Raw genomic sequence first — 17,237 nt, 5'->3', positions numbered from 1 at the left:
TTTCCTTTGTTTTTCTCAAAACATACGCTTAATTAAAAGGTCATACTAACTAATGAAAAAATATTAATTTAATATTTCTTCCCTATTATAATGATATACATTGAACCATGTTTTTTAAAATAACACAGTTGGACAAATAAATTATTTGTTAACAGTAAAAATCTGAATTTTTCATTTGTTAAAACTATTTCTCAATAGTATGAAGAATCTTTATTCTTCAGTGTAATACAAACTATTTTTTTTTTTATTTCATGAAATTTAACTTCAATGAAACTTATAAGCTTGATTTTTCTTACATTTCATATTCAACTTGTTAAAAACAAATTTTACACTAAGATTTAAGACTTAGCAAACTGAAATGCACATAAACTAACTTTATAAGTAAATATATGTACTAATCTGAATAAAAATGTGTATATAATGTTAAATGCCAAATATAAAAAAATATAAAATGATAGTTACTATTTTTTCATTTACATTTTATTGTTTTTTATTTTAATTATAACAATAAATAAGTTCAGCAGTTTTCACAGCATTTAATACAAAAATTAAATGGTATCATTAATCAGTTGTAACATAATCATTTGTAAGAGGTTGGTTTCTGAATAAATATTTTTACAGGGTAGAGGAGTTTCTGAATAATGATAGGTTTTAAATAATGAATATTGACAGATTCTAAATAAGTATATATATTTAAAAAAATACATAACTTTCGCAAGTTTAAAAAAACGTTTTCTAGATTAATGTGGGTGATGTTATAATTGTTTTCTTTTCATTAAATGTTATATTATAATATGAAAAACTGATGATACATAAAAACATATTCCAACAGTTTTATATTATATACAAAAAATAAACACAACAAACGGTCAACAAAATTTGGTCAGCAGTTTATTCTGATTTGAGTTATTCCTAAATAAAAAAAACAAAAAAAAAACAATAATAACATATGATTGTACTTTCCAGCATAAAAAGTTATTTACTAATATTGTAAACAATGAGTACTGTTACAATTTTATCATATTAAGAATCTACTTTCCATAAAAAATAAATATAATGAATATAAAATGTAATGCTTATTACAAGTGATGATATATGTGTTTCATATAAATATAAATTACAATATATTACACATTTTTTTTTTTTAATAATATAGTTTAAATGACTTTCTAATGTGTATAAAAATTTATTTCTAACACTACTGTTTCAATGAAAGTTAAAAAAATATGTTTCAATTAATACTCTTTATTTTATAAACACACTCTTTTTAGTTTCTACCGATAGATTAAATAATTTGAGCATACTTACACATTTCTTTTTTATCTATTTATTTCCTTATGCTCTAAACCATATATTAAATTTTCAATAACAGTTTAGGATGATGATACTTAAGGAAAATACATTAATAAATATGTAAACAACTTATAAAAGAATAAAACAAATACGGCACAAAAAATAAATTCTTAATTATATATTTTATCTTACATCTATATATATAATAAATTCTTTTAATTTTAACAATAAATCACAGTTTTAATTAGAGTATCTTTAGTACAACAAAAATTCTGATTAGATAACAATAAAAAAAATAAATAGAGGTTGATATAACTAGTTTAAAAAAAAAAATGTATCATTATAATTTATGTCTAACATAACTCAGGATTGCAACATTTTAGAAAAAAACATAATGTAAAGAATGACTTGCATGTTTAAGTATTTATTAGTCAATAGATAACTGCAGATAGTCTTTATATTTAAAATTTACTTTAAGCATCGGCAAAATAATCGAGATGGATCAAATTTTTATTAAGGATAGTACAATAATGCGTAAATAATTAACATAAACCTGAATGTTTATCAATTCATAAATTTGGATTTATAATATACATTTGTATCAATGAATAACCGCAAAAGGGGAAATGAAAATTTTCTGGGACAGTTCCAACCATTTCTAACCACCTGCACCATATCTATTCTACAACCTTACAATAATCATCTTTCTTCCTAAAACATATTTTTCCTTATTGTTAAGCTATGTGTGCTGGTAAGAGATATATCTTATGGACTGTAATCAAAATTATTCTAAAATAGTAAGAGAAAGGTAGTATATTATGATTTTTCTGATTGGAAGTCGGACTAGATCTGCCCTGGTCATAAGAAACACTTTAGGGAAGGCTGATGATCTACTTACTTCAGCAAGTACAGATTGATGCCAATTACCACTATTGTTCTTCTGATTTAATTTTTTTTTTTTTATTGATAAATGAATTTTGTAGCAAGCGGAGAAAGCTTGAACGGGATGTGAATCAGAATCTTCTGGAAGAAATAAAGAGAAATCTATATAGTTTCCAGCAAATTGTAAGAATTTAATATTTTTTTCAAAGTTTAAAGAAATTTGTTTATATGGGAATAGTAAGGAAACTGTAAGAGAGTGGAACAGCAACATCAAAGCAAAATACCAAGATGTGTTATCTACCACACAGTTCAAGTTCTAATACTGTTGTAATATCTGCAAATTCTTTTAATACTTTTCATTCTCTGTTCATTTGAATTATTCTTATATTTGTTTTTAATGACATAATTTAATGCAAATTATATAATGTAGCTTTCCTTCCTAATTTTCAGTTATGCTTTAGCACCGTCCTTTATAACTTGTTTTATGTATTTTTTGCTCTTTCAGTATGATATCTACAAAACAGTTTCATATTTAGTTCACTTTTGAAAATTTAAAACATCTTTGGATTTTACAGTTAAAAGTAATTTTATTACCAAGAAACCACTAATAATATGTTCTAAACATACATAAATGCAATAAGAGTCTTAACAAATACAGATAATGCCTTCATAAAGATGAACAAAACCAAGTATGTACATTAGGCACATCCAAAATATGCAACACATTCAAAACACAGAAAAAGGCTAAGTCAATGAATAAAATATTAAATCTGAAAAAATTGCATATTTTTTTAATCATTTAAAAATACATATAAATTCATATTTCAATAATGCTCATCTTTAAATAAAAGACTGAAATGTAGATAAATATATCTATAAAAATAAAACAACACTTATGATAATGAGAATACTTGCAATATGGCCTATAGGCACAAAAAATGTTGATAATGTGATTTATCTAATATAAATTAAAAAAAAAAAAATGATTCTTCAATTGAATTCCTTCGACTCATGCAAAAACTCAATACTGAGTTAGAAAGGAATGTGTAAATAAAAATTTACTATTTACAAATTACTAAGAAGACTTGCTATAAGTTAAGTAATATCTTAATTTTTAAAGTAATTTTATTTCACAAAATTACAATATCACAAAGTAAACAATTTTTGAAGTAAGAAATGTAGGTCAGTTGACATGGTTAAAAAAATATGCAGATGATTATTACTGTTAAAAGTGAAAATTATTTTATTTTAGATGCTTTATTGTTTGATTCAAATATTTTGAAAATATGTAAGTTATTTACTACTTGATAATTACTTTTATAAAAAATTACATTCTGCTGCTAGAATGCTAGACTGTTCAATATATTATATATATGTTTTAGTAAATTTGATTAATCTGGTAATTATATATAATTACTGGTAAATTTAATTAATCGGTCATAACATATAGTTTGTATATGTAATGTTAATTAGTTGAGGTTAGTGAGCATAGGTTATATTTGGTTAGGTTATGCTGGTATACATACAATTCATCAGTAAACAGAATCATCATAATCTTACAAAATAACCTTCGCTCGCTTACCTCGACTAATTAACATCAATGCTTTAATTATTTAAATAACCAACTCAGTAATTACTGCTTATAGTCAAATTGTTATTTTAATATTAAAATGACCGATATATTTAATAAATTGCTTTATATTTATTAAATTCTCCAACATTGGAACATTGGAAGTGATTAATCAAATTAACTAGTAGTTATGCATAATCACTGGATTAATCAAATTTACCATCACACACACACACACACATACACACACAATATAATATTCTTTCAGCCTCTGCAGTACAGAATTAAGAAAAACACTTTAACCTGTAATCTTTTACTACATCAAAGCACTTTTGGGCCTAAGCCCAACCTCAGTGATATTATTTATAATTTCTTAAACTGTTTACATTTACATAATAAATTATTAGTTTTTACATTTTGTAAAAATTGTTAGTTTAAAATAAATGATTTTTAAAAACATTAAAATAGATTTAGAACAAATATTTTTTCAGTCACGAATGAAAAATTGAAAAAAAATGGACTAAAAAAAATGTTTAACCGAAATAAATAAAATATATATATATATATACTTTAAATGCAAGAGATATACTCACTTACTACCAACTAACAGTCATTGAGACAATTGTTTAGGGATTTTTAATAAAAGAAATATTATCATAGAACTGTATGGAAATGAGAATATAGATTAAATTTTGAATGGTTCTAGAAATAGTTCCAAAACACATTTGATACTGTACTTATGTTTATCTTTCTGATTACTACAATGAGAAATAACTGCTTGTTTAGTTCATGCTAAAATAATTTATAATACAATGGACTGAGAAGGATTCAGTTCTTTTAAGAAAATATGTTTTCGGCAAGATGTTTAAACTATTGACTTCAATTCTTTGAGTTAATCAACTGTAAGTATAATAATTTCTTGGAGAGATCAGTTAATAGATAGATATGTTTCAAAAATACAAATAACAATACAAGTTTTTCCCACTAGCTGAGTAATTAGAGCAAATCTAGTGTTTTTGTTGTACTAAACTTAAACTATAACATGTATAAATAAATAAATAAATTAATTTAAATTAATTTATTACTCTTAATGAATGATAATTTTATATCATATGTCAATGCTCATGACTTAATATTCAATCGTAGTTCATATGTCACTATGGACACCATTACTGTCAACTGCAGGTACAGGAGAGACTTCAACAGTAACTGAAGAAGATGGATCACTCTTTTTCAGATCTTCTGAAGTAATAGCAGATGTATCTGGTATAGCATCTGGTTCATTTGTAAAGCCTTCATTTTCATTAGCTACATAATCACCATCTATAAAAAAAATTAATAAACAAATAATTTTGTTAATTAGGAAAGCTTAACCAGATAGATATTATTCTATATGGACAGATGAGGAATATCATAAAAAACTAGTGCTACAGCATAAAAGGTAAACAAATATTGCAAACTGTAAAAATATGTGCCTGGTACTGGGCAAGTAAGCTTCATTTCCTTATAAATTATTGATTGATACTGGCTCAATGACTGACGGAATAATTTATTTTAGATTAAATGAATTTGATTAGTGGATTCTCTTATAACTGCTCTATGATTTATTATTAAATACCAATAAATAAAGTTTCAGTCTATTTAAATTTCTCAAATCAAATTATTTGAATACTACATAAATAAATATAAATTAAATTCTTATACGATGCAGATTATTTTGATTGTATTTCATGAAACAAAAAAAAAAATAAAGAGGAAGTGATTAAAACATGATTTTAACCATAGCTTATTTTATGAATTTCTTTGAAGGATTTCATAAAACGTTATTTTAATAACAGTTGATGTGCATTACAATATGACAAAGCATTTTTTTCATTTTGATTACATTCCATGGGAATTGAATGTATACTGTTTGCTGATATGTTACTATTTGTTTTTATGACAGGGCTATTAAATTTGCATTATTTGTTTTAAATTACAATAAACAATATATAATACTGTATATATTGTTTGCCAAAACTCGAACAGCTGTTCGAAACGACCTCCCTCCTCATATCTCCGACGCCATAGCCGAGAAACGACGACTGAGGAGGAAATATCGAATCACCCTGTCCCCCGCTGATAAGCTGGCCTTTTATAATCAAACGGACAGGGTGAAACAGCTGCTGACAAGCCATCAAGAGGATTCGTGGAACGAATACCTCGCCTCGATCTCCGACGACATGTCCTCGGTGTTCAGGTTGAACAGGAGACTACGAGAAGGGAAGAAGCCTCGCCAACCGGTTGTGGGGCAGTGAGGTTTTCTTGCATATTCGGAGGCGGAGAGGGCCGAGGTTTTCGCCGACGCCTTGGAGGAACAATTTACTCTAAACCCCTCCCGCCCCGAACGACGAGCACACAACCGAGGTGGAGTCCTTTCTTGTAGATTATTTCTCACAGGTGGAGGACGCCCCTCTAGAGATTGACCAAGTCACTGAGGCGGAAGTTTCCGCAGCCATTAAGGCCACAAGCCACGACAAGGCTCCGGGTGTCGACGGGATCAGCGCCCGTGCATTCCGGAACATACCGGCCTCCGTGATTACAACAATTTCGGTGATATTCACGTCCATTTTGTACGTTGGATATTTCCCGAATTGTTGGAAAACAGCCAAAGTCGTATGTTTACACAAACCGGGGAAAAGTTTACTTTTCCCACGGAATTATAGGCCAATCTCCCTGTTACCGGTATTGTCTAAGTTGTTCGAGAGAATTTTCCTCGAAAAACTGAGGCGATATATGGAGGGAGAAGTGCGGCCGGAGCAATTTGGGTTCAGGGAGGGTCACTCAACGACCCTCCAACTGGTAAAAATAATAGATGACCTTGTCGGAGGCCTGAACAGGAAAGCGGTGACTGCAGCCGTTTTTCTGGATGTGGCCAAGGCCTTTGACAAAGTTTGGCATAGCGGGCTACTCTATAAATTAGCGCACTCGGCGATCCCGCACCGCTATGTCAGACTGATGCGGTCATATCTGCTAGACCGACGTTTTGTCGTGCGCGTAGGGGAAACAATTTCCTCTACCAGAGAAATAGCCGCTGGGGTTCCCCAAGGAGCGGTGCTTTCCCCGTTCCTGTACACTTTGTACGTGAACGATATGCCGCTGTCGGAAGGGGTCAAAACGGCCCTTTATGCAGACGACACGGCATATTTCTACGAATCCGCAAATGTGGATTACGCGGTCCGGAGGCTCCAAAGGCAACTGGACTTAGTGGAACCGTGGCTCGATATGTGGAGAATCAGGGTCAACGGTGAAAAATCGGTGGCCGTGATGTTCACATGCAAGACACGCAAACCGGCCAGGCAGCTGGAAATCTCAGGGGAGAAAATCCCTTTTGAGAAAACGGTTAAGTACCTGGGGGTGGTCTTGGACAGGCGGCTTACCTTCGGCGAACATGTAAATTATGCGACCCGGAGGGCTAAGGCCGCCAGAGCCTCGCTATACCCAGTGCTGAACAGTGCCAGTCCGTACCCACTGGCAACTAAGTTACTCATTTTTCGGCTGTACGTGCTGCCGATTCTGACATACGCTTACCCGGCATGGGGGGCATTGTTGAGCTCCTCGCTTCAAAAGAAGATCGAAGTCGTCCAAAACATTGCGTTGCGGACGATATTTGGAGCTCCGTGGTTCGTCAGGAACGCCACTCTCCGATCCGATGCGAGATTGCAATCCGTGTCCGAGGTGGGGGTGGCGCAGACAGTTCGGGAGAGCGGCTGTGTCCGAACACAGTCATCTTCGGGACATCTGCCGAGAGGACCCAACCCCGACAGGTGTAAGGAAGCGGTCTCACGCCGTCCTGGACGAACCACCGTGATGGTGCGGTGCGGGAGCCGAGAATCGACGGACCAGGCTTGGGGGCCTCCATATCGCGTGAGCCACAAACGGAATAGCGCGTCAGTGGCATTTCCGGGGTCGCGAGTGAATGGTTTTCGCGAGTTATACGGTCTCAAGACATCAAAATACGGTAAGTCGTGGTTAAAACAAAAACACGGTCCTCACTTTGTTTTTTTTTTCTTTTTCCTGCGTGTGTTTTGTTTCTCTTGTTTCAGAAACGTGGGTGTGGAACGACTCGTCGTGCCGTCTTGGGAAACGGCCTTTTTTCCTTAATCCTGCCATTCTAAAATAGAATAAAAGTCAAAAATTTTTATTTATTTTTTTATTTTTTATTTTTTCGTGTGTGTGTTCTGTTTCTTTTGTTGTAGATACCAACAGCCACCACAATAAACAAATTATTTCTTCACTGCGGCCACGCGGTCCCCCCAACCACTTCCCGGACACACGTGTGTCTGGAGATTAATAATTATGTGCAGTAAATAATTTCTGTTTACTTCTTATAAGAAAATCGCCGCCCCAAAACCGCGATCGCGAATAGGTATCACCATTTTGTAAGTTCCCTATTACCTTTCCTTTCAAGAACGAAGAAAGAGGGAACGAGCTCAGCAGCCATCAGCCCAGCAGCCACTGACAGCATGGAAGAAGGAAGAAACCTGCACTTTCCCCCGATCAGCCCTTCGGGGCCTCGGGAATTTTAAGGTTAACGATATGTAACTTCGGTTACTACCAATTCTCGGAAAGTGCAGGCCAAAGAAGAATGAAGAGGTCATCGGAAGAAGAAGAGGGAGAAGAAGAAGATGAAGAAGAAGGAAGACCTTCTACTCGCCCCAACATCACGGACTGGAGTCCGGAACAGAGCCCAGCAGAGATGCGTCCTGGAAGGCAGCCATAACAGAAGTGGATGAAGAACTTCTACACAACCTCTCCTTTAAAACTTACAAGTTAAATAAAATAAACCAGCAATTGCGACTCCTCCGGAGTAGGGGTCGCATTGCTCCCTCCTGATAGTTAGTGCCCCATTGTGGCGTATTCCTGCTAGCCTATGAAGCGTTAGCACCGAAAGGACTTCCGAAAGGAAGTGGACGGTCTGAAGGGGAATTACGTCGGGAGGACAGGCTTCATAAGCCTAGCCTTCCGCGGTTGGCCCATAAAATGGGTTCGATAACGCTGGTTTAACAACGGATTGGAATGCAATTAAATCCGTCTTTAAAATATTAAATAATAAACAAAACTTGAAAAATTAGACCCGCCACTTAAAATAAACCTTTTAAAAACACGCCCGATTAGAATCATCCAGCTGCAAGGGACTCTGTCCAGGTTCTGCGATTTGTAGGGAGAAATAAACTCCTGCCAAATTTGCATTCCATTCCATATATTGTTTCCTATTGTTGTTTTTATTTTAGTTTACGTCTATACTGTTTCTTTATGAAGCATGATCATGCCATTGTCACTGTGGAACAGATATTGAAAGGATCACACAATATTGATAAAAGGGAACTGTTTAGCTAAAAGATAAATAGCTGTAAGGGTAATTTAGCTGTAGATAAAAGTACTTAAGTGAATGGTAGTGTAAAATAATCATATAAATTATAATGAACAACTTTATTTTGTTGGTTTTTTTATTAACCCAGTTAATGGCAATGATATCACCTATAATTGGCAATAACTTTTATGTGCCTTTCTTTCTACAGAGGATGAGATGAATGTTTTGTAGCATGTATAAAAAATGCCATGCCTGACCGGGATTCAAACCCAGGACCTCCGGGTGAAAGGCCGAGATGCTACCACTCACTCCACAGAGGCCGGCTTTACATTATAACCTGGATCAGTTCAAGCTAAAGATAAAATTTCAATTTTTAATTCAATATATTTAAGTTTTATAATTGTAATTATATAAATAAAACAGATATTCTATCCAGTTTACACTTAATTAATAACTATTTTACACTAACACTAATTTTATTACACATAAATTGTAACTTACGTTGTTTTACTTACATTTAAAAAACATTAGCTAGGATTAGAAAATGTTAGGGATATTATAATTAAGTGGTTCAGACTCAAGAGTGACCTAATTTTTCTAGTTAGTACTGATTATATTTTCCTTTCATTATTTTATACAGTATTGTCATACTTCACTAAAAAACATTAAATCATATATCAAATATGCAAAACTACCTAAAATAAACTAACTGCATTAAAATACGCAACAAAAGTGAGTCACAGGAGGTAAACATGAGTGCAAAATGGTGATCTGTTAGAGATTTTCAAAAACATGTGAAAAGGATTTTTTTTTACAACCAAAGTATTATGAGTAATCTGAAAGGAAGATTAGGACATGTAGTATATTATAGAAATAAGCACTGGTATTCAACATGAATATTAAGATAAAAATAAGCTGTTGAATCTCGTCTTGCAACTAATGTTAGAACTGCAATTTCACCACCAATATAACACATTTATTAATACCAGAGCTATGTTGTTTACCATTACTAGGATTAAGTAGTTATCACAATTCCGGTTATATTAGTAAAATAAAAGGACAACAATCTTTTTTCAAACGGCACACAAACCTACAGGACAGACCAAACATACAAGGTTTGGTACAGTCTGCACCAGCATACATATTAATATAACAGGTACAATGATGTTATATTAAAAAACAGGTAAAATGATATCTGATACAGCAATAAAAGTTTATTGGTTAATATGATTTTTAAAATGTTGAAAAATAAATTTGGTAAACATTAAAAAACAAAAAAAAAAAAATAGAATAATGAAACAAAAGAAACATTTATTGTGTTTTTCTGATTAAGTATAAACACTAATAGGTGCATGGTGAAGTAAACACTAATGTAGATTAGGTAAAGCTGATAAGTAAATCTCTGATGCTTGCAAATTAATTTATCTATAAATATATGAAAAGAGCTAAACTCACATAAATTAGTGGAATTTCAGAATAGTTAAATGAGAAAGCAAATTAAGAAGAAATATGTCTGCATTTCATGCCATACTTGTAGAAAGGAAGAGTAGGAATGGACATTGAATTACACAATTAAGGCCAGGAAAGCTCTCATGTAGATTAATTAAAAGTGTGAAATCAAATTAGGAGTGCAATCAACAGCATGTAAGAGTGGATCATTTTTTTTATTGTACTAGAACAATCCAATGTATGTCATTCGTAAAATATTGGCTAGCTAATAGTTGAAAACAAACGAACATTGTAGTTGTTTAGTGGTAAAAAAGAGCATAGAATCAACAAAAAAATGAATAGTCATAATGTAGAAACAGTCAGAAGAGAAAAAATGTCACAACTCGTACAAGTACAATTTTGATCTTGGAGGGGGAATAACCACCATTCTTTCTCAAAAAATTTGGTTGTAACATAGCAGTAATGTAATACTATTACACATGCAACTAATCCCCTATTACTCTACTGTACCAGACAACCTCTGTAAACAGTTCTTAGTCTAGCTGGTGTGACTAAAACTAATATAATAAAAGACAGCTTTATTTTTATTATTAATCACGGCTGTTGGTATTGATATAAATTAATTATATAATAATTTCCACTTACCAACAATTTTTTATTATTATGTCTGAGCGCTTTCGGATATTAATCTATCATCGAGAACATTTATATGTTATGCATCATAATCATTTCCTTCATAAATTAGTATATTAAATGAATTTAAAATTTTAAAAACAATAACTATAAATACAACAATTGATCATCAAAATGTAAAAATAATGTCAATGTCTGTCATATCAGTATGAAGTTCTCAATTGTTGTGTTTATTAATAAGAAGCAGCATATTAGTATAACCAAATTAATACTCAAAATTATTTTTTAATATTTGTTTAAATAATACATCATTATCAAATTTAGTTTGTTCATTTATCAAATTTTTATTATTTAAATATATATAATATTTTTCTATAATATTTGTTTTATGAAGGTTATTGAAATATTCAAGGATATTAATAAAATTACCTGGGTTTTAATTCTGATTATTTTCTAAAATATGTCTAGCAAAATTGGATCATACTTTATTTTCCTTATTTATACAATTAATGTGTTCATTAATTCTGATCGCAAAAGATCGGCTTGTCATCCCAATATACTCCAAATCGCAATTTGTGCATTTTAAACTTTATACTCCCTGTTTATCTAAACTAAATTTATTGTTATGTTTTATTATTCTAGTAGGATCTCTGTTATTTATATAGTTAATTATTTTATTATTTGTTGTATAATGCAGTTTTTAATTCAAAAGATTAAATATTTATAGAATGTTTTGTAATTTATATTGTATTCAGTTTTAGTATATTTGTATCCATTATTATTATTTGTTAGTTTTATATTATCTTTTATATAATTTTTTTAAAAATTTTAATACATAATTTAAATCTATTAGGTTTTCATTGGATCCATTAGTTATAGCTATATGTTTAATATTATTTAAAAGAAAGTTGTTTAAATATTTAATATAAAGACAGCTTTACAGAAATATAGTTCCTATAAATCAGGAGAAAATCAGCACATATGGTGTTTGAAGAAGTTTACTACTTGATCAAAAGACAAATCTTTGACAAATTTCTGGATATCAAGCGAAGAACTTACCATTTTTTAAAATGAATATTTTTATAAACAACAGATTAATTTAAAGATATTATATTAAAGATAATTTAAAGATAATACTGCTGCCCACAATTTATGTAAAGTAAAATTTAAAAAATGTACATACGTGTTTTAACACTTTTTCTGAAAGTCAAAATTCCAATTAATGCAATAATAGCTGATCCTCCACATACAAATGCTAAAGAATCTCGATAATGTGTCCGGCAATGTACACAAGCCCTGATGAAAACAAAATTTAATTAATATTTTTACTACATACTTCTGCTAGTAATCATCTATATAAATCTAAGCAATCTTATGATATCTAATATCTCAGTAGTCAAAAAAATCAAAATCAAAACACTACCGGATAAAATTTATAATTCAAATTGAAACAACCAGTGGCAGCTCGCATATAGGCACTGTGGAACTGCAGCACCCCCTATTTCCAATTGGTATTATCAATAATGTTTAATATAATGAGTCCTTTTTTCTTTAATAATTTCTTTATACTTGTACAATATATAATCCTTAAGCTTAATCTTAGTAGCTATCCCCCAGTCTATGAAAAAGATATAAAAATCTTAGCATGGAACTGTGCGCTTCACGGTTCCAGCGGTGTGGTGTTTGGCTGTTGTGTGCATGTGCACATAGGAAACTGTATGCGAGGCTTAGAGGAAGAGAGAGCACTGTCGTTCCTGCAATGCTGACCATGGCGTGCTGTTGGAAGTTAGTATTTTTTACTCCATGCGAGTATGGAACGTTTCTTGTTTGTTCCCTTTTCTAGTTTAGTTGGTGGAAGGAATATGAAAGTGGTTTAGTTGTTCTTTCAGTAGTGATCAGAAGATGGTGGAAAGCATGGGGTCTTTTACTGCCAAATCTGTCCAAAAACATGTTGAAAAGGCAAAACAGAAGGTAACTACTAAAAACAAAGCTTGACTTTTGGGTGCCACGTGATCTGACTCATAAAAATTTACTCAATCGAATTTCTATCTGTGAATCTCTACTGAAACATAACAAAATCGAGCCATTTCTGAAGCAGTTGATCATGAGTGATAAAAAGAGGGTAACCTATGACAATAATGTGTGAAAGAGATTGTGGTTGAAGCAAGGAGAAGCTCCACAGTCCGTGGCAAAGCCCACACTGACGCCCAGGAAGGTTATGCTGTGCATTTGGTGAGGTTGGAAGAGCTTCATCATTGTGAGCTGCTGCCACCATGCAGATCAACAGACTTAAACCTGTACTGTCGACAATTGTGCAATTGCACCAAGAAATTTAAAAGAAATGGCATGAGCTGGTCAACAGAAAGGGTGCATATACCACACTGACAACACCAGACCGCATACATCTTTAATGATGTCAGAAATTGAGAGAACTTGACTGGGAGGTTTTAATGCATCCACTATATAGCGTGGAACTGGCAATGTCACCTTATCATTTGTTTTGGTCTCTGCAGAACTCCCTGAATTAATTAATTAGTTAAGTTAATTTCAAAAGAGGCCTGTGAAAACTACGAGTTTCAATGTTTTGATCAAAAACCACAGAAGTTCTACAGCGACAGGATTATTATTACCATTTAAAAAATGGTGAAAATGTGGTCTCATAATGTTATTTTCCAATAACAATAAATGCATCCTCAATCTTGGCCTCCAACGGCTTGCACTCTTTTTTGCTCCTGCAAATTTCCCATAGTACTTTGCTCCTGCAAAGTACTATGGGGAAATGGTTGTGTATTTGTATATTTATAAAATCACCAAACATAATTAAGTATTAAATATTTACATCTGATGTATTAAATTAATATTAATCCAATCTCTCCCTTTATTTGAAATATGATCACAAATCTTAATATTATAAAATTATTGTTTATAACTAAAACTCAGCATCTAATTTAAATGAGCTATGTAACTAATAAATGTGAACATATCTAACTGTAATACTTACCACGCTTGAATTACCATTATAGCTGTACCATTAGATAATTTGTCTAGAAAACTCATTATACCATATATAAATGCACCATTATCACAGTCTTGGCCTATGTGGTCAGCTGTAACACTAAGGCTGGTAACAAGCATAACAGATCCACCACAACCTGAAATCATAAGTACATATGCTTGCAACTGTTTTTATAATTATCATAATAAAATGATGATAATAAAAATAATACCCACAAAGTAAAAAAAGTTAAAAAAGAAATTTATGCTTAAAAATAATTTTTTACTATAAAAAAAGCCAGAAGTCATAGAATGTTGCAACCATAATAGAAAATTTCAAAATAATCAGAATCGCCAAGAAGAGTTTAATATTGGATATTACCTACTGATTCTTCAGTAAAATCCACCACTTTGTGAGGGTAAAATATAACTGGTATTATGTTGTTAAATAAAAATTTTCCTATACTAATTAAATTTTCCTATACTCTGGAGTCTTATTTGAACAGCCAAATTAAAATTCTCCTTCAGAGAGAATAAATTTAATATTTTTAATTTTATATTCTGCATACTGTATACAAATTTCTTATGGCTGAAAACTTTCTTACAATGTGACTATTTTTTATAAAAAATATTAATCCAAATGTTAGAAAAACCCTCTCTTGCATCAGAAAAATAAATTAAAATCCATATTTATTAATTCTGTTATCCTTCATGATTTGCATTATTAAAGCACATTCTTGCTATGTATGGTTTTGAACTATTTGCTGCTTATCTATATTTTGGATAAACTTAAAAAAATATTATAGATTTTGTTTAGAAATCAAAAAAATATTCTAAGTGCAGATTTGACTAGCATTTGCATGATATCCTTGTTAAAAAAATTTTGTCTACTAGAAAAAGTAAAGTTTAATTATCACATAACACGAAAGAAAACCAGTTTACTTTCTCTTTAACTAATGAAGTTGTTTAATAATCTTTTTAGCTGACAGTCGAATGTTATAATATCCTGAACTGTTGAAATGGCATTTCCCATGGTACATGTGATTAATAAATTCATGATCATATATTCTCTGATTTCACAAAATATTTTTTAAACAAATTAATATAAAAGATTTTATACAAATAATAAAATGGATACTTTTTTATGAGAATATTGAACACAATGAGGAGTTATTTTTGTGCAGTCTTTTCAGTTTTACATCTTTGCTTTTTTTAAACATCTTTTATAACAGCAACAAGAGTCATCCAAAATTGACAGAAATTATACCAAATTATTCATTAAAATGTAATGAATGTTAATAAATACAAAATTAAATTTTTTAGAGTAAATAGAAATACTAAAAAAATATGTAAATCTAGTTAACTTATTGAATAAAGTAACATTCTCACCAAAAAGTGCAGCAACTACATTCACTAAATAATCTTCATATAATTCACCCTTTCCCACATATACCCAAACTGTAGCAATAATTCCTATTAATGCACCAATAACAAAAGCGATCTGAAAATGTATATATATATACATATATAAGCACACAGTAAACAAAAACTACTTTTCAATATTATAAAAACATTCATATGTACAAGTTAATTGAATTCTAATTTCAGGAAAATCCATAAATTATTTTTTATGACATTAAATGGATTTTTTTAACAAAAATTCTTCTCTCCTTCATGTCGTCTATTTCCAACTCTGTGGTCAACTGAAATTATGCATATAATTGTAATAATGCTTTTAAAAGATATTGTTCATTGTAAAAAAATATTAATTGTAACATTACAAAGATTCTTAATTATACTTAAACACTAATTTTTTTAATATAATCTATATGTAAAGTTATAGAATGATGAAATAATTGTAGTACAAAAATTAGGTTACTTTTTAATAGTTTTTACCATAATTACTGGTTTTAAAGTTTACTATTCAAATACTTAAGTTAGTATTAATAATTTAACTACTCTTGCTTAAATATCTATTTAGTGCAGTTTGAACAAGGTTATTATTTTTATTATGAAGTCAATCATTGCTGTCAACTAAACTCTTATGATTTTCTTCCTCTTAATTTTAGTTAACTGCAATGTAATTATGTGCTTTCTTCGAATTTGATGATATCATTGGAATTTCTAATTCATTATTATTATTATTATTATTATTATTATTATTATTATTATTATTATTATTATTATTATTATTATTATTATTATTATTATTATTATTATTATTATTATTATTATTATTATTATTATTATTATTATTATTATTATTATTATTATTATTATTATTATTATTATTATTATTATTATTATTATTATTATTATTATTATTATTATTATTATTATTATTATTATTATTATTATTATTATTATTATTATTATTATTATTATTATTATTATTATTATTATTATTATTATTATTATTATTATTATTATTATTATTATTATTATTATTATTATTATTATTATTATTATTATTATTATTATTATTATTATTATTATTATTATTATTATTATTATTATTATTATTATTATTATTATTATTATTATTATTATTATTATTATTATTATTATTATTATTATTATTATTATTATTATTATTATTATTATTATTATTATTATTATTATTATTATTATTATTATTATTATTATTATTATTATTATTATTATTATTATTATTATTATTATTATTATTATTATTATTATTATTATTATTATTATTATTATTATTATTATTATTATTATTATTATTATTATTATTATTATTATTATTATTATTATTATTATTATTATTATTATTATTATTATTATTATTATTATTATTATTATTATTATTATTATTATTATTATTATTATTATTATTATTATTATTATTATTATTATTATTATTATTATTATTATTATTATTATTATTATTATTATTATTATTATTATTATTATTATTATTATTATTATTATTATTATTATTATTATTATTATTATTATTATTATTATTATTATTATTATTATTATTATTATTATTATTATTATTATTATTATTATTATTATTATTATTATTATTATTATTAT

The 17,237-nt window shown here is 29.2% G+C and overlaps 1 protein-coding gene across 6 annotated transcripts in view; it reads right to left on the bottom strand.

Annotated features, from left to right (window-relative positions):
- Positions 1-673: 673 nt before the first annotated feature.
- LOC142321868 (major facilitator superfamily domain-containing protein 12-like) overlaps positions 674-17,237 on the bottom strand; it is a 122,475-nt gene continuing 105,911 nt past the window's right edge. For 5 of the 6 annotated variants that reach the window (XM_075360330.1, XM_075360329.1, XM_075360328.1 and 2 more), the window contains exons 7-10: positions 15,564-15,675; positions 14,182-14,332; positions 12,364-12,476; positions 674-5,068 (exon numbers count right to left, since the gene is read on the bottom strand). In XM_075360330.1, coding sequence (XP_075216445.1) covers positions 4,893-5,068; positions 12,364-12,476; positions 14,182-14,332; positions 15,564-15,675 — 552 coding nt within the window. In that variant the 3' untranslated portion in view covers positions 674-4,892. The remainder of the gene's footprint in view (positions 5,069-12,363; positions 12,477-14,181; positions 14,333-15,563; positions 15,676-17,237) is intronic. The other variant, XR_012755724.1, reaches the window with a different exon arrangement.

This window comes from Lycorma delicatula, chromosome 3, assembly GCF_047948215.1.
Source record: "Lycorma delicatula isolate Av1 chromosome 3, ASM4794821v1, whole genome shotgun sequence".
Lineage (NCBI taxonomy): Eukaryota > Metazoa > Arthropoda > Insecta > Hemiptera > Fulgoridae > Lycorma > Lycorma delicatula.
Note: the sequence above shows the minus strand (reverse complement) of the source record. Positions and strands in the feature narration are given on the sequence as shown.